Below are 19,591 nucleotides of genomic sequence, written 5' to 3'. Positions count from 1 at the left end.
ATTAATCTCACTGGTGAAGGGTATAAATTTCTCTGGGTTCCTGTAATAAATTGTCATTGGCTCAAGAAGCCTTTGTCCACCTCAAATTCTTTCCCAAGCGCCGTACCTAAAAACTTAGGGAATTCATAGAGGGGAAAGAATTGCTGCAGATAGCCTTCTGCAGAACTCCACCTGCCTTTTGCCCCATCTTTCTGAGGATTTGACCGGGAGCTGACAATAACGACCCAACTGAGATTAGTCGGCAACACCCTGAGGCAACTTTCCCTCCAGGTGCAAGACTGTGAAATTGCACAAGATAAGGACTTCCAAAATATAATGGTGAGACAGGCGTAGGAAAGACATATCTGCTCCAAAAGTGGAGAAATAGGCAAGAAGAAAGGGGGAACTTGTCCCAGCGAAGCCAAAACTCAACAGGGACAACAACATATCCTCGTGATATATGGAAAGCAACTAAAATAAAATAATAGGCAGTTGGGGCTTCTGCCATTGTGGTAAAAGTCAATGAGGCGGGAGGGTCCGGAGCCTGTGCTTTCACTGACTTGTTCCTCCACTCATCCATGTATACACACTCACTGAGCACCTCCTGTGTGCTAGGCACTGTGTTCAGCTCTGTGCTCTGGTAAATGTAGCCTTGCCATAGATATCATCCCATTATATGCATGAAAACATATAGTAAGAAGTTGAGTACATTTGGGGGGCCCGGGAGGCCTTTCCAGTGTAAACGATACACATTAGACATTTAAGAATCCCCAACAATGAGACAGGAAGACTACTCTGGAGTCAATCCTACTCAAGGGGCAATGCATGATCCTTAAAAGACCTCAATCACACTGTCTCCTAAACTTTCTACAAGAAAACCGGAAGTAACAAATGAGGATTAGCCATGCCAAAACCCAGATTCTCTGGTAGATGAAGCAATAGATGAAGGAATGGGGGAAACGGGTTGGTCTAAAGAGAAAGGAAAAGAATGGGGGAAAACATTTAAAAGCTATTAAAGAATTACTATTTAAAATAGAGGAAAATGAGTTTTCTTTGAGGCAGAAGTTGAAAAGCACTTTAGATTCAGAGACCATTAATATACAATTGACTTTTTACAAAGACTTCCTCCCTAATAAATTATCATGTGTTATAACACGTCATGAAGATACACATGTGTAATACTAGACAGTGTACTTTACAATTGCTCAGGATTGTTATGTCCATCATCTTAGCAGTCTATTTTACTACTTGTAATATCTTAATATTATTTCCAATCATTTATTCTTAACAGCAATAAAGAATTTATGAATGATATCTGAACTGTAGAGTACTGTAAAGTATTCCTAGCACAATATGTCTCTCTGTGGCCAAATAGCCTACTGTGATCACTCCAGCCATATCTTGGACCATCTTTCATTTACTATGACCCAAGTCACAGCACCAAACTCCTGTGTGTTAGAGGTTAACTCTGTTCAAGTTTTGATATAACTTGGTACTATATATTTGCTTTTTATGTCTTGGCTTCTCTTAATGTTGTAGTGTTTTCAAAACCTTATCTCCTTCACAGACTGATCTGCCAGTAGCAAAAAATTTATATTAGATTCTAAGTAATGATAAACATCTAGGAGCTGAATCCAACTGTGTCATGGTAGAAAGATTATGCACAAAGGCAAGGATAGCAAAGCAATTCCTTTGCAATGAGAAAAAGACAACAAATAACCCTCAATGTCCTCATCAAAAGAAGACCACATAGCCGGGAGTGGTGGCGCACGCTTGTAATCCCCATGCTTGGGAGGCGGAGACAGGAAGATTGCACAGGTTCGAAGCCAGCCGTGCTGGCTTAAGAGACCCTGTTTCCAAATAAAAAAGTACAAAATAGGTCTGGGAGTGTAGCCCGGAGGTAGAAGGGCTTCCAGGAACTCCAGTACCACCAAAAACAAACAAACAAACACAAGCAAAAAAAACACATAAAATTCCACTTTCCTCACAATTCTTTTGGCCAAAAATAGGAGTTTCAATGTCACTGAAATAATACCCAAAAGAATAGAATCTTACTACATAGGCTTTTAATTTGGCTAGAATTTTTTTTTTTGGTAGTACTGGGGTTCCTGGAAGCCCTTCTACCTCCAGTATACACTCCCATGGGCTACACTCCCAGACCTATTTTTTAACATTTTTTATGTGGAAACAGAGTCTCTTAAGCCAGCGAGGCTGGCTCCGAACCAGCGCGATCCTCCTGTCTCTGCCTCCCAAGCGTGGGGATTACAAGCGTGCGCCACCATGCCCAGCATAGAAAATTTAAATTATTACTGTGAAATTGTTACTGAAATCCAGACAGCTTTGATTTAAAAATGGTATTGTTTGTAATAAAAGGGGAGATGGTAAAACACCCTTCTATGCATGTCTCCTTTTTTTTTTTTTTTTTTTTTGGTGCTGGAGATGGAACCCAGGGAAATTCTACCTCTGAGCTACACCTCCAACCTGACTTTTTATTCCTTATTTTGAAACAGGGTCTCACTGAGTTGCAAAAGGCCTCACTAGTAGCTGAGGCTACTTTAGTAATCCTGTGTCAGCCTCCCAAATGCTGGGATTACAAGCATGCACCATCATGCCCAGCCCTGCATGTCTACTTTCTGTTTCCAAAAACCTAGCCCAAGTTAAGGAAATAATGACAGCAAGTCCTGACACATATCATCTTGAAGGATAGGCACACTGGGAACTGGGACATGTTAGGGTTGTCTGCAGTAAACAACTTTCCTGCACGTGCACCAGGACAGCTGCTCCTTGGGATGATGGTCATAAAAGCCTAATAAGCACACCAATGCTAGTGGTGTTACTGCATCTGCAGCACGATTCCTCTCTGAGTGGGCACAGGTGTGGAAAGATATGTGTGACTCATCCAGCCAGACAACACAGGACAAAGCACCACAAGGAAAAGAAGGCGCTGCTTGGTGAAGCAACCTGTGGGATGGAGGTGCTATTTGCGGTCTGCTGCCACTGAACTCAGTCATGATGGTGGGTAAATTTTCCCCAACACACCATATGCCTCCAATGCTGTCTCTTAGAACATTCTTTGGTCTGTCTGCAACCTAACCCACTGTTCTGGTACAACTGGGTTATGGGTGTGACAAAATCCAAATGTCGAAATTGTTACAGGGTATAGTTTATCTTTTATCATCTCCTTCTGACCAGCTGAATTTTTTCATGTATAAGAAATTAATATTAATAATATCTGCATCTGGACAAAATCTCCTCAAAACCTCTTCCAGATACCACAAGTACCTGGGAGAATGGCCTCAGGCTTCCTGAGTCACAAACTGAGGCCTTCAGAAAATATTCCAGGGCGTAGACCGGCAGCCCCCAGGCCTCCTAGCATAAAGGTTGGAATTGATACAGCCATTAACATCTGTGTTTAAATCAGACTTCAGCCTCACAGACATGTCTGAGGAAACCGTGCTCATTGTTTCTGGGTTTCCCCACTGCAGGTATCCAGCATTCACATCCAGATCTTTCTATCTGAGCCAATTACCCCTTGTTTCTTGCCTGTTTCACATGCTATGGATGCATGTGCTGGAGGTTTGATTCCTAACACCATTTTGAAAAGGGATAGAGCATTGAAAAGGTGTGTGAAGTAATTAGGTTAAAGGTGCCCTAATCTCAGTAGGGTCTCTCAGAGTGAGCTGGTTCTTTTAAAATTTTTATTGGTACAGTGTAGTCATACATTTTACTAGGGTACATGCACAAATCACTTATTTATCCCTTCCCCAATTCCCTCCCCTCCCTCCTTCTCATGTTGGGTTTACTGATTGACTTTGATATGTTCACAAATGAACCTTATGTTCATAGGGAATTTCCCGCTTCCCCCTCTCATCCCCCTCCCATCCCCCTCAGTTAGGTTGCCTTATTTGCTCATCTCTTATTTCTCCTTCTTCATCAGCTAGTTCTTGAAAGAGTAGGTATTTATGAAGCAAGTCCACCCAACATGCTTGGCTTCTCCTGCACATAGCAGGTTCCCTTTCTGGTCCTCCACCATATAGCGATGCAGCTAAATGGATCCTCACCAGAGGCTGAATAGATGGAGCTGCCTGATCTTGGACTGTCAACCTTTCAATCCACGAGCTAAACAAACCTCTTTAATTTATAAAGTACTTTGTTGTAGCAACAGGAAGCACACTGAGATACTCTATCTTGCCTGCCCAACTGGACCACTGCTGCTCCCCTAGGCTTCAGTCAAGCAGCCCCCTGACATACTGCCATAATTCCACCCCCCCCCAGCTGTCACGCTGTCTCATTCACCTGGGCCTGCTCCTTCCTCACCCCCAACACCCTCAGAAGTGGCTTCCTCTCCATAAGCATCCTCATTCCATTCAGTCTTGGAAGCTCTTTTCAAGTCTGACTTCTTAGCACCCATTTCTGAATTCAAGAGCATAGCCTGAAGTTTACCTTCTAAATCTACCACTGTTTGTAGCATACAGGGGAAGTGGGTTTGAATAATTCTTTAATTGCAGCAACCACAGGTAGAGGGGCAACCACAGAGCAGTGCTGGCAGCAATTTCCTGGCGATTCTATGTCTAACCTCTAGTAGCCTCCTTCACTCATTATTTCAAGACTGTTGTTACTGTAGTGACTAGATGTAACACCTTTGTGTTATTATGGCAGGATGTTAATTTGATCTTTCTGACAAATGAGAAGCACAGATTTAAAAAGCTTGTGAATATCCCGGACTATTTTCATAAGAAACAGTAATAGTCTTAAAATGGAAAAGGATTTCAGAGATCAACTAGTGTTCAATCCTTCCCCATTGGAAAAAAAAATGCCTTCAATATCCTTCCTAACAAGTCTCAATTTTTTTTTTACTATCTAACAAGATGGCCCACAAGATTCTTCCCAAAAAATACATTTTAGGCAGGTAAGAGTTTCATGGTCAATTTAACTTGTTTCAGGGTTTCTAAAGTATTGTGATTATCATTTACCTCATGAGCTCCCATGAAAAAAGGAGGAAAAAGACACCAGAAGATGATGAGGCAGAAAATTCTGTTGGTGGAGGACTGGTTGGTGCCCGCTTAGCCTCCTGGCACTTGGGAAACTTCCTCAAAGAGGTAGTCAGTAAATTGTGTGAAGATGTCTTTGTCCAGATTTTAAATAAACTGAGTTTATACCCAGTTTACCAAATCTTGTCACTGTTCTTGCTATATAAAATTATGAGCTCCACTCAGTGATGAAACAACTCAAACAATATCTTATCTAATCATGAGACTCTAGCTTTTCTGTAGAACTCATCTTTAAAAAAAATCCATAATTTGAGAGTTTGTGACCCAGTTACATTGTGTCTATCAGGTGAAGTGCGTAACATGTAACTTATAACCAAAGACCACACATGATTTGACTAGACTGTCTATATATATGCATATATTATACAGTCTCTATATGTATTTAGCATAAATATAAATTAAAGCCATTTATATATTCTCTAATCAGATAATTTTAATTTAAGGGCCATATTTGTGTATGTATCTTATACTTTCAAATAGTTTTCTTTAAGAGACAATGGTGCCTGACATGGTGGTGCACACCTGTAATTCCAGTACTTGGGAGGCTGAGACAGGAGAATTGCTTGTTCAGGGACAGCCTCAGCAATGTAATGGGACTTCCAGCAACCTAGAAAGACTCTGTTTCAAAGCAATAATTTAATAAGGGTTGGAGGTAGGATTCAATCCTGGGTTCAATCTCCAGTACCACAAACAAACAATGGCATAGTGCCTGAGAGTGCAGCTCAGTTGTAGAGCACTAGCATGTTCAAGGCCCTGGGTTTGATACCAAGAACCTCCAAGAAACCCCTATATGCAGTAAATATATAGGCCATTGATAAGAAATCTCATTCACTAAAAGCAAGGGGATAACAAGTCCAAGATTCCAGAGTGTGGTCTCTGTGGTAGGGGTAGTTGGAAGTTGTTCTTGGTGATTCATTTTTCCCATTGGCAAGGAGATTGTGGATGCTAATTGGTTATCAGTAAGTAAGTAGATAGTTAAACATGAAATCATGCATCAAAGCAGAGACATAGAACCTGATAAACAATGTGGAGTGTCAGCATCCGCTGTGGCGCATTATGTTTATTACTATTAATAGTCATTCTTTTATTGGTGCATTGTAATTATATGTCACTGTGAGGTTCAAATAGTAAAAATAAACATGCACACAGGTCTTAGCTTGCTACACCCCTTCCCCATAAAGAACAGTGAGATTGGTAGTGATACCTTCATGCATGGGCACAGCATAATCTGAACCTTTCTTTTATAAGTTCTTCCTTTTCCCCTCCCCGCCTCCCACTATGCCCTTTCACTATTCTCCTGGTCTCTCTCCTTAGTTATCCAAAGTACTTTTTGTTTCCTAAATTTTTCTCTCTAGCTTCCACATGAGAGAAAACATCAATTCTTGACTTTCTGAGACTAGCTGATTCTTTAGTTCTCCAGCCAGTATCCTAGAAATGACATAATTTTGTTTTTCTTTGTAGAGAATAAAATTCCGTTATGTATATTTCCACACATTTTCACCATCCCTACCTCTGCTGACAGACAGCTAGGATGATTCCATAATTTGGTTATTGTGAGTAGTGTTACAAACTCTCCTCTGCTCTCCCTTTCCTTTGCCCCGGCACAGAGTCAGGCCAGCCTTTGCTGTCTCTTGTTGGCAGAAGCAAAATCTATTTTACTGGTGCTCCTGCCCTTTTCCTCTCTTTGGAGGACAGGCAGGCCCCAAGGCAGAGGATGTCAGAGAGAGTGGAATTGCACACTGGTGGCTCACACCCTCACACATCTGCACACCTCTTGTTTCACTGGAACAATGCCCCATGCAATTCAAAGCAAGGAAGGATAGTTCTAACAATCTGACCACCATCCATCATGACTCGGCCTCACATTCTTTCCTTACCAAGTGATCCCCAAGTCTCAATCAGAGACCAGCCTCTCTTGGGGCCCTATTCATCTGTGACTCACCTGCAGGAAGAAACTGAGTAGGCCTCCTCTGTCTATGTGCAGAAGGTTCCCCAAGAAGGGCAGAGGACGGGGGCCTGGTGGGAGATGTCCATGGGCCTTTGGACAACCTGTGACCAGGAGAAGCAAGAGGCCTGAGATAAGAGCAAGAAGTAGAAGGATGCTGAGCTCCATGGTCCTCTTCTGATCACCTTCTACTTCACTGCAGCTTCTATTTGTGCCTTTTATCTTGAGCCTGCCTCCCAACCAATTACGCATCTTCATCCACTCCCCGCCTCCCTCTCATTGTGCAGGAGAGTGAACTTAGAAGACAGCTGCAGAGCACCCATACTTCCCTCTTGGGCAGCCTGTTCTCCTGCCAATTATTCCTTCACTCTCCCTAAATGTTAGGGAGATACTTTTCAACTGTTACCAAGGTTCACAGGAGTGTGTGTTTGTGATGTTGGCGGTGATACTGTGAAAGTGATACCAAGGAGCATTGGATGGTGTGATGGCATGCATTTGTGTGTGTTTATTTTAGTGGGCATGTGTGAGCATATACTTGGCTACTTAGAATTATCTCTTTATGCTGGCATGCATTTTTCCAGGCCCACTTGCAATGGTGTGTGCTTTCATGCTTTTGTATGTGAAGGATGTTCTCTGTTAAGGTACAGGTGTGTGTTTGGGTGTTTGGGTCTGGGTGTGCTGATGTTTCTCTCCTTATACGTAGGGGGGCTTGTAAGTATTTATTTTCCTGCATATATGAAGCTGTGTTTTCATTCAGTTATGGAGGTGCTGGTGATGTCTGTTCATGTCCGTGGTCTGTGTGTGCTGGTTGTGTTTGTGCTTGTGTATCTATGTATCTCCTAGTCCTTGTCTTTTTTTTTTTTTTTTTTTTTTTTTTTAGTACTGTGGATTGAACCCAGGGGGGCTTTCTACCTCCGAGCTACACCCTTGGCCCTATTTTTTTTGGTGGTACTGGGGTTCCTGGAAGCCCTTCTACCTCCGGGCTACACTCCCAGACCTATTTTTACATTTTTATTTGGAAACAGGGTCTCCTAAGCCAGCGCCCGCGGCTGGCTTCGAACCTGCGCGATCCTGTCTCTGCCTCCCAAGCGCAGGGATTACAAGAGTGCGCCACCAACGCCCGGCTCCTTAGCCCTATTTTTATTCATTTTGAAAAAGGGTTTCATTGAGTTGCAAAGGGCCTCACTAAGTATCTGAGGCTGTTCTTGAACTGCGATTCTCCTATCTCAGGCTCCCAAATGCTGAGGTTACAAATGTGTGTCACCATGCCCTGCTTAGTCCTTGCCTTTGTAAGGACTGTGGATGTTCAGTGTCATTCTCTCACCTGTGCCCCCTTCAGTGTCCATTCTATGATGGCCACAGATAGTAGTGATGGGAGGATAAGAAGGAGGAGCAAGAGATCAGACCCTGAGGAGTATATCAGGTTGAGAAAGAAAGGGAGACAAAGACCTGGCAGGTGGAGCAGTTTGTCCTGTTGGTCTCTGATCACTGACTATATCTGGGTGGTTCCCTCCCTGCCGCTGGCCATCTACATGATACAGCAAATTCTCTCTCTCTTGAGATTGCTCTCTGACTCAGTGTCTCTGTTTCTCCCTCAAGATCCTAAGCTCAGGCATGCAGAAACTGTGTTTTAGTCTGTTTTCTGCTGGAACAGAATATGTGAGACTGAGCAATGGGTAATGAAGAGAAATTTGTTTTGATTCTGGAGGCTAACATGGCAGAAGGACAAGGGGCTTGCCTAAGACAGGAAGAAAGAAGTGTGTGTGTGTGTGTGTGTGTGTGTGTGCGCGCGCGCGCACGCGCACACACACACACACACACACACACACACTTGTGCATGTGACCACTCCCACAGTGTTGATGTTAATGCATTCCTTATGGTGCAGCCCTCATAACCTCATCACCACTTGAATGTCTCTCCTCTTAATACTGTTACAATGGCAATTAAATGTCAGCATGAATTTTGGAGGGGACCATAGCACTTCAACATCTTGTCCTCCAAAACTCCTGGTCTTTCTCACAAACAGAATATATTCACTCCATCCTAATAACTCCAAAGTTTTAACTGGTTCTAGCAGTCCAAAGTTTCTTCCTTCTCACATATGGTAAGAATCAAGACATGATTTATTTGGAGATAAATTACCTACTGTGGTGAACCTGTGAATGAAAAAAATTACTTTTTTCCAAAATGTGGAGTTCCCTTTCTTATCCAGTTTCACTTTCTGACATTTTGGTTATCTGTGGCCAACTGCAGTCTCCAAATATTAAATGGAAAATTCCTGAATTAAACAAGTCATACATATTAAATTGTGCACCATTTTGAGTAGTATGCTGAAATTCTCACTACCTCCGTTCATCCCACCCAGGACATGCATTGTCCCTTTGTCTAATGCCTTTGCAATGGATGTTTTACCTGCCCATTGTCACTCAGCAGCCATTTCGATCATCAGATTAAGTGTTGCTCTAGCTCAGTCCTTGGGATCACATCACCCTTAGTTTACTAAAAATGGTCTCAAAGCACAAGAGTAGGGATATTGACCATTCAGATATACTAAGAAAAGTCATAATGTATGTGAACAGCTTAATAAGGAAAAGAAAAAGAGTGATATATTTAAGGTGCTAAGATCTATGATAATGATGATCTTGAAGCCATGAAACAGTGGTGAAGGAAAAATAAATTCATGCCAGATATTCTATCTCACTTCAAAATGCAAAGGTCAATCACTATAGTAAGAAATATACTTAGTGAATATGGAAAGGTATCAAGTTTTTAGGTGGAAAACAAGAACAGAAAACATGTTCTGATAGAATGCAGTGTGTTGCACCAGAAAGCACTGATCCTACATGGAGAGTTCATTGATGGAAATCCTGAAACCAGTGACAAAAGCCATTTGTTTCAAGGAGCAGATGTATATCCATCAGCATTCTTGCAGTCATAGTCTAAAGATCTGACCATATATCTTAGAGTAAAGAAGGTTTATTTTCTTACAGTTTCAGACCCATGGCTGAGTGCATACTATGGTAGTATGAGGTACCTGTTACTTTTTGGCAGTTCAGAGAGGTCAATTTGTACATTTTCTAAGGGGCCTGCTCCCACAGCCTATATTTTGGGAGGAAGTTTAGCCTCTTGTTTAGGATTGTTTTTGCTGCAGGTCACATATCACTGTATTAATAATAATAATAATAATAATAATAATAATTATTATTATTATTTTGCTAGAGCTGCCAGGTGGCGTACCAGCTGAGAAGCTTCTCAAGGCTTTCTCGCTGGATGTGGGTGGATTCATTACTCCCCTACAATAGTTGACTCGAGCCTGTAAGGGATGGTTGTGTAATTATCAGGCAGTAGCATTCACTTTCCTAGGTGTCAGTTGCCTTTTCCCTTTTTAGCCACTCTTGCTCCTCGGGATCATAGGAAGAGACATGGTAAGATACCCAAGGGAGGAGTAAGGGTGTCATCAAGTGGATGGACATGACAAGAAGCTTTTGGGAAATCCTTTTTTGCTTCACCATCAGCTTTGGAGTTTCCTTGCACCTTGCAGATAATCCCCTTTTGATGCCCCTAACAACACCTGATAGCTATTTTGCTGTTGCCAAATTCCCTTGAGCAGTTTTAGGACTTCCTGAGGGTTCTTTAAATCCTTTCCCCTAAAATTTACCAGTATGTTTTCCTTGTGGAGAGATACATGGATATGCAGGGTTAAGAAGCCATACTCATATTTTTTATTCTTCCATGTGCTTGTTTATTATGCAACTTAAAAATAAGTTTAAGCCAGGCGTGGTGGCGCACGTTTGTAATCCCCGCGCTTGGGAGGCTGAGACCAAAGGATTTCACAGGTTCGAAGCCAGCCTCAGCTACTTAGTGAGGCTCTCAGCAACTTAGTGAGACCCTGTTTCCAAATAAAATATAAAATGGGTCTGGGAGTATAGCCCGGAAGTAGAAAGCCTCTGGGTTCCACCCCCAGTACCAACAACAACAACAAAAAAGAAAAAAATCTTAAAAAAATAATGTTTGGGTTGTTTTATAAGATAATGTTGTAAGGAATTCTAGAAATGTTCACAATAGAAGATCCTTCTCACCTCCCACCCCCTCATTTAGGTTGTTTTGTTTGCTCCTCTATAGGATTTCCTGTTTCATCAGAGTTCCTCCTATAATCCATTTCTCCTTAGCTTTCACATATTAGGGAAAGCATCTGCTTTCTTATTTTTTGTGACTGACTAATCTCACTTAGCATAATGTCCTCCAGTTCCATCCATTTCCCTGAAAATGATGTAATTGAGCTTTTTTTGATGGCCGAGTAAAATTAATTTGTGTACATGTCCCACAGTTTTGTAATCCATTCATCTGTTGATGGACATCTTGGCTGGTTCCATAGTTTGGCTATGGTGAATTGTGCAGCTATGAACATAGATACACATGCATTCGTTTGGTAGTTTGGTTTCCTTTCTTTTGGGTAGACACCCAGAATTGGTATTGCTGAATCAAAGAGTAGATTTTTTCCCATTCTTCTGAGGATTCTCCATACTGTTTTCAAAAGTTGTTGCACCAAATTGCAATCCCACCAACAATGTTTTAGAGTTCCCACTTCTCCACATCCTCGCCAGCATCTGTTGTTGTTTGTGATTTCAATGATTGCCATTCTAATTGGAGTTAGGTGAAATCTCAGGGTAGTTTTGATTTGCATCTCTCTGATTGCCAGTGATGTTGAGCATTTTTTCATGCATTTATTGGCCATTTGACTCTCTTCTTTCGTGAAGTGTCTATTTAGTTTGCTTGCCCATTTTGTTATTGGATGCTTTGTTTTCTTAGTGTTGAGTTTCCTGAGTTCTCTGTATATTCTAGATATTAGACCTCTATCGAAGGTGTAGGTGGCAAAAATCTTCTCCCATTCTGTTGGCTTTCAGTTGAGGTTCTTGACAGTTTCCTTTGTTGAACAGAAGCTCTTCAGTTTCATGCAATCCCACGTATTGATTCTCCTTTTAATTTGTTGTGCCTTTGGGGTCTTGTTGAGAAAGTGTTTATCTGTGCCTATGTGTTGCAGTGTTGGACCTATGCCCTCTTCAAGGAGCTTCAAGGTCTCTGTTTTGATTTCCAAGTCTTTGATCCATCTTGAATTGACTCTTATGCAGGGTGAGAGTGTGGGATTAATTTCCAATTTTCTGCATATGGTTAACCAGTTTTGCCAACACCATTTGTGGAAGAGGCTATCTTTTTTCCAGTGTATGTTTTTGGCCCCTTTGTCAAAAATCAATTGGCTGAAAGTGTGTGGACTTGTTTCTGGGTCTTCTATTCTTTTTTTTAATTAATTTTTTTATTGGTGCACTGTATTCATACATCATAATGGTATAAAGAAAATACTTTTGTAGACATACATGTACACATCACCCAGTTAGCCCCTACCCGATCCCCACCTCGTTCCCTCCCCATCCCTCCTTCCCATTCTAGGCTTAGTGGTTGACATCTAGTTTTATAGCAATTTATCCAATATTAACAATGATAATCTCACATAATAGTTTCCTTTGTCTGATACCAAGCTTTTGATGACTTAAAGATAACATTTCAATATTTCTTTTTTCTTTCTTTCTTACCAGAGAATATTTTTTTCTTTTTTTTAGGTGAAACTATCATATATTTATATATTTATTTTTAAGAAAAAAAAATCTATCCTAATATGGAATATGGACTCTAGATACCCAAAACGATCTCGAAAAAGAACAAAGCTAGAAGATGTATATTTTCTGATTTCAAACCATATAAAGCTACAATAATTGAAACAGTGTAGTACTGTTCTAAAGGCAGATATATAAACCATTGGAGTTAAATAAAAGCCTAGAGATAAATTCTTCCATATATTGTCAAGTTATTTTTGACAAGGTTTCCACAGACATTTGGTGGAGGAAATAATAATCTTTTAACTAAACATTGTTGAAAAATAATAATTACATGAAAAAGAATAAAATCGGACCCTTACCTAACACCATATACAAATATTAACTCAAAATAGATAAAAGACCTAAATATAAATCTTAAGACTATAAACTTTTAGAAGACAATCTGGGTCATAAAACCTCACAACATTGAAATTGGCAGTGATTTCTTGGATATGATTTCAATGGCACAGGAAACAGAAGGGTAAACAAACTCCCTAAAAAATAAAAAATTTTGTATATCCAAAGACAATGTAAACAGAGTTAAAAGTTACTAATAGAATGGGATAAAATATTTCCAAATGCTATATCTGAAGGTATATTAATATTCCAAATAGAAATCCTAAAAATTAGCAACAATAAAAACAAACAATACAATTTAGAGATAGGTAAAAGACTAACATAAATAACGAATCTCCAAAGATAGCCAATCTTAGTTGTCTGTTGCATGGAAAATCTTGTTTCTCTGGTTCTAGTGTGTGTGACCTATTTCTTCTTTGTAGTTAATCTCTTTGAGTATTTTCTCTAGCGCTGGTTTTGAAGACATAAATTCTTCAGTTTCTGTGTGTCATGGAAGCTTCTTATTTTTCCATCTAATTTGATAGAAAGTTTTGCTGGGTAGGAAATTTTTGGCTAGAAGTTGTTTTCTTTCAGAGGTTGGAATATGTTACTCCAAGCCCTTCTGGCTCTCATGACTTGGTTTGGGAAGTCTGGAGTGATTCTAATTGGTTTGCCTCTGAATGTCACTTGGCCCTTTGTTTTTGTTGCCTTTAAGATTCTCTGCTTGGCTTCACATTGGTCATTTTGACAATTATGTGGCGTGGGGATCCTCTTCTCTGATCCTGTCTAAAGGGAGTTCTATAAATTTCCTGGGGGCGACTGAGAAAAGCGGGGCTTAAGAGCCCTGCTAACAACAAATCTCCATTACCACAAAATCAGCGCCTTTCAAAGCCAGAAAACAACATCACCAGAGAAACAACAACAACAAAAAAATCACCAGGCTCCAGAGAGAAAGCGGACTGAGAACAGAGCCACAGAGGAGATCCTCATGCCCGAGGACGCGGCTTCACGCCTGAGGATGCGGCAGCAGCGTCATACTGCCGGAGGCACCGGCGAATTCACGGGATGGCCACAGCAAGCTGAGGGGAGCCGCTGCGGAACAGCCAGGCGGGATTTCTCGGCGCAGAGGGCATCTAAAGCTCCCAGTGGCTGAGCTCAGCACACGCTGCAGGGATTCAGAGTGGAAATCAAAACCAAGAAAAAAACGCCAGCCCCATAGCCGAGGGCGTAGCAGCGGCGCCATATTGCCACCGGCGGCAGCATCCCTGAATTCACCAAATTCAGTACAGCTACATCTGCGTACTCAAGAACAGTGAGTCAAATTGCGGGCCACAGTGGAGAAATCCCAGTACTGTACTCACTGGGACTTGACCCAGTGGGAGAGGGGCGGTGGTAGTGATATCACACCATAGGAGAACGTGCAACCTGGCACACCCCACAGTCTAAAGCAGCCTCTATCGACTCCCTGGGTCGGAGACTCTGTGATACAACCCAGTAAAGGAGTAGTGGGTCTGTGATACTACTGACTCGAGATCCAAAGCACCTTAAGTGAAGTCATAGTGACCCAAGGGAAGAACCCAGAGAAGGCACAAACTTCTGAAATCATGGGAAAGAGGAATAATACTGGAGCAATGAATGCTCACAACATCAGAACCCGATAAAACAGAAAATCAGAGATTTCTAGAAGATCAAATCAGGAAAATAACTGTAGAAATAATAGAGGTGCTTCGAAAAGAACTCAGAGATAGCCAAAAAGAGATAAAGGATGCAATTAATGAAGTAAAGGCCTCAATTCAAAGCACAAACAACCGATTAGAACACATGGAGAACAGAATCTCGCTCTTAGAAGATGATCATTCCAAAAATGAACGCATAGTTTCTAATCTAGAAAAAAATATCCAACAGCAGGAATCTGATATTGAAGAAATATGGGCCCATTTAAAGAGAGCTAATCTAAGAATAATTGGAATAGAGGAGGGAAAAGAAAGTGAAACCAAAGGGATCAACAATCTCTTCAAGGAAGTAATAACAGAAAATTTTCCAGACATAGAGCAAGAGGTCGATACGCAGGTCCAGGAAACGTATAGAACTCCCTTTAGACAGGATCGGAGAAGAGGATCCCCACGCCACATAATTGTCAAAATGACCAATGTGGAAGCCAAGCAGAGAATCTTAAAGGCAACAAAAACAAAGGGCCAAGTGACATTCAGAGGCAAACCAATTAGAATCACTCCAGACTTCCCAAACCAAGTTATGAGAGCCAGAAGGACTTGGAGTAACATATTCCTAATTTTGAAAGAAAACAACTTCCAGCCAAAAATTTCCTACCCAGCAAAACTTTCTATCAAATTAGATGGAGAAATAAGAAGCTTCCATGACAAACAGAAACTGAAGGAATTTATGTCTTCAAAACCAGCGCTAGAGAAAATACTCAAAGAGATTAACTACAAAGAAGAAATAGGTAACACACATCAGAACTAGAGAAACATGACTTTCCATCCAACAGACAACTAAGATTGGTTATCTGTGGAGATTCATTATTTATGTTAGTCTTTTACCTATCTCTAAAGGGTATTGTTTGCCTTTATTGTTGTTAATTTTTAGGATTTCTAATTGGAATATTAATATACCTTCAGATATAGCATTTGGAAATATTTTATCCCATTCTATTAGTAACTGTTAACTCTGTTTACATTGTCTTTGGATATACAATATGTTTTTTATTTTTTAGGGAGTTTGTATACTCTTCTGTTGCCTGTGCTGTTGAAATCATAACCAAGAAATCACTGCCAATTTCAATGTTGTGAGGTTTTATGACCCAGATTTTCCCCTAAAAGTTTATAGTCTTAAGATTTATATTTAGGTCTTTTATCTATTTTGAGTTAATACTTGTATATGGGATTGGGTAAGTGTCCAATTTTATTCTTTTCCATGTAATTATTATTTTTCAACAATATTTAGTTAAAAGATTATTATTTCCACCACCAAATGTTGGTGGAAACCTTGTCAAAAATAACTTGACAATATAGGGAAGAATTTAGCTCTAGGCTTTTATTTAACTCCAATGGTTTAATACTGCCTTTAGAATAGTACTACACTGTTTCAATTATTGTAGCTTTATATGGTTTGAAATCAGAAAATATACATCTTCTAGCTTTGTTCTTTTTCAAGACCGTTGTGGGTACCTAGAGTCCATATTCCATATTAGGATAGATTTTTTTTCTGAAAAATAAATATATAAATATATGATAGTTTCACCTAAAAAATAGAAAAAATAGATTCTTTGGTAAGAAAGAAAGCAAAAAGAAATATTGAAATGTTATCTTTAAGTCATCAAAAGCTTGGTATCAGACAAATGAAACTGTTATGTGAGGTTAACATTTTTAATTTTTGATAAATTGCTATAATACTAGATGTCAACCACTAAGCCAAGCATGGGAGGGAGGGATAGGGAGAGAATGGGGTGGGGATCGGGTGGGGGCTGTCTGGGCAATGTGTGCATGTATGTCTACAAAAGTATGTATCCCACTATGAGGTATGAATACAGTGCACCAATTAAAAATTAAAAAAATAAAAAAATAAAAAAAAAAATAAATTTCCTGGACCTGTGTATCGACCTCTTGTTCTATGTTTGGAAAATTTTCTGCTCTTACTTCCTTGAAGAGATTGTTGATCCCTTTCGTTTCACCTTCTTTTCCCTCTTCTATTCCAATTATTCTTAGGTTAGCTCTCTTAAAATGGGCCATAGTTCTTCAATGTCAGATTCCTGCTGTCGGATTTTTTTTTCTAAATTAGATACAAAGCGTTCATTTTTTGAATGCTCATCTTCTAAGAGCGAGATTCTGTTCTCCATGTGGTCTAATGGGTTGTTTTTGCTTTGAATTGAGGCCTTTACTTCATCAATTGCATCCTTTATCTCTTTTTGGCTCTCTCTGAGTTCTTTTCGAAGCACCTCTATTATTTCTACAGTTATTTTCCTGATTTGGTCTTCTAGAAGTCTCTGATTTTCTGTTTTATTGGGTTCTGATATTGTGGGGTTGTGGGCATTCATTGCTCCAGTATTATTCCTCTTTCCCATGATTTCGGAAGTTTGTGCCTTCTCTGGGTTCTTCCCTTGGGTCACTATGACTTCACTTAAGGTGTTCTGGATCTCGAGTCAGTAGTATCTCAGACCCCACTACTCCTTTACTGGGTTGTATCACAGAATCTCCGACCCAGAGAGTCAATAGAGGCTGCTTTAGACTGTGGGGGGTGCCAGGTTGCACGTTCTCCTATGGTGTGATATCTCTGCCACCGCCCCTCCCCCACTGGGTCAAGTCCCAGTGAGTACAGTACTGGGATATCTCCTCTGTGGCCCGCAATTTGACTCACTGTTCTTGAGTACGCAGATGTAGCTGTACTGTACTCGGTGAATTCGCTGCTGCTGCCGCCGGTGGCAATATGGAGCTGCTGTCACGCCCTCGGCCGTGAGGCTGGCTTATTTCTTCTTGGTTTTGAATTCCACTCTGAATTCCTGCAGCGTGTGCTGAGCTCAGCCACTGGGAGGTTTAGATGCTCCCTGCGCCGAGAAATCCTGCCTGGCTGTTCCGCAGTGGCTCACCTTGGCTTGCTGTAGCCATCCAGTGAATTCGCCGCTGCCGTGGGCAGTATGGCGCTGCTGCCTCTAGTGCTGCTTTTGAAGACATAAATTCCTTCAGTTTCTGTTTGTCATGGAAGCTTCTTATTTCTCCATCTAATTTGATAGATAATTTTGCTGGGTAGGAAATTTTTGACTGGAAGTTGTTTTCTTTCAGAGTTTGGAATATGTTACTCCATGCCCTTCCGGCTTTCATGACTTGTTTTGGAACGTCTGGAGTGATTCTAATTGGTTTGCCTCTGAATGTCACTTGGCCTTTTTTTTTTGTTGCCTTTAAGATTCTCTGCTTGGCTTCCACATTAGTCATTTTGACAATATGTGGCATCGGTAACTTCTTCTCTGTTCCTGTCTAAAGGGAGTTCTATAAGTTTCCTGGACCTGTGTATCGACCTCTTGCCTTATGTTTGGAAAATTTTCTCCTATTACTTCCTTGAAGAAATTGTTGATCCATTTGGTTTCACCTTCTTTTCCCTCCTCTATTCCAATTATTCTTATGTAAGCTCTCTTAAAATGGGCCCATATTTCTTCAATGTCAGATTCCTACTGCCGGATTTTTTTTTTTTCTAAATTAGAGACTATGCATTCATTTTTGGAGTGTCATCTTCTAGGAGAGAGATTCTATTCTCCATATGGTCTAATCTTTTGTTTATACTTTGAATTGATGCCTTTACTTCAATGATTGCATCCTTTATCTCTTTTTGACTCTCTCTGGATTCTTTTAGAAAGTCCTCTATTATTTCTACAGTTATTTTCCTGATTTGACCTTCTAGAGATCTCTGAATTTCTGTGTTATCAGGTTCTGATGTTGTGGGGTTGTGGGCATTCATTGCTCCTTTGTTATTTCTCTTTCCCATGAATTTGGATGTTTGTGCCTTCTCTGGGTTCTTCCCTGGGTCACTACGACTTCACTTACAGTGCTCTGGATCTCAAGTCTGTGGTATCTCAGTCACCACTAGTCCTTTACTTGGTTTTATCACAAAGTTTCAGACCCAGGGAGTCAATCGATGCTGCTTTCAACCATGGGGGTGCCAGGCTGAGCATTCTTCCGCGGGGAGCTGCAACTATGGTGTGATATCTCTGCTGCTGCCACTCCCCCACTGTGTTGGACTGCAAAATTCTCCGACCCAGGGAGAATATCTGCCCAAATACCTGGGGATTCAGTACTGGTATTTCTCCTCTAGGGGCCGCAATTTGACTCACATTTGTTGAGTGCACTGATGGAGCTGTAGTAGACTTGGTTAACTCGTTGCTGCCGCTGCTTTTGACCTCTGCTCTGAGTCTCTGCAGGGTGTGCTGAGCCCGGCCCCTGGGAGCTTTACATGCTCCTTGTGCTGAAAAAACTGCTGAGTTACACCTGGCTGTTCCACAGCTGCTCATCTCAGCTCGCTGTCCACTCCTCCTCTCTGGAACCTGGTGGCTTGTTGAGTGCGCTGATCTGGAGTCGTCCGGTGAATTTGCCACTGCCGCAGGCAGTATGGTGCTGCTGCTGCATCCTCAGCCTTGAGGCCGGCGTATCTCCTCCCTGGTTTTGAGCTCAGTTCTGAGTCCTCCTCCTCTCTGGAGCTTGGTGCTGGGAGGGAAGATGGCACCACTGTGGCTCCGCACCACAGCTCCAGCCGCGGCACTGCAGGCTGATTTCTTTTCTGGTGTCTGGTTGTTCTTGCAACCCTCTTTTCCTCTGTTCCTTTATTTACAGTTTTTATTTCTCTGCTGATGTTGTGTTCTGGCTATGAAAGGTGATGTTTTTGTGGTAAAAGAGATCAATTGTTAGTGGGACTCATAAATGCCGCTTTTCTCTGTTGCTATCTTCCCGGAAGTCCCCAGAAAAGTGATTTTTGGAAGAACATCCCAGAAGAGGTGAGAATAGACCACTTTAGCCATGCATGCTGGGGAACTCTTAACAAGATACCTCGTAAGAAAAATGATCCGGATGTAGTTGAGGGAGCCCAGCAGTGCCGGTCGGGAAGCCCAGCCGCATGTCCCGGGGAACTC

At 41.2% G+C, this 19,591-nt stretch overlaps 1 protein-coding gene across 1 annotated transcript in view; it reads right to left on the bottom strand.

The window, feature by feature from the left end:
- Nucleotides 1-7,143, bottom strand: part of LOC308268473 (cytochrome P450 2B11-like) — a gene marked incomplete at both ends in the record, with an annotated part of 45,066 nt that extends 37,923 nt beyond the window's left edge. Inside the window, one exon of the mRNA XM_080703597.1 lies at nucleotides 6,973-7,143. Coding sequence (XP_080559723.1) covers nucleotides 6,973-7,143 — 171 coding nt within the window. The remainder of the gene's footprint in view (nucleotides 1-6,972) is intronic.
- Nucleotides 7,144-19,591: the final 12,448 nt, after the last annotated feature.

This window comes from Muscardinus avellanarius (genome assembly GCF_963383645.1).
Source record: "Muscardinus avellanarius genome assembly, chromosome: 10".
Lineage (NCBI taxonomy): Eukaryota > Metazoa > Chordata > Mammalia > Rodentia > Gliridae > Muscardinus > Muscardinus avellanarius.
Note: the sequence above shows the minus strand (reverse complement) of the source record. Positions and strands in the feature narration are given on the sequence as shown.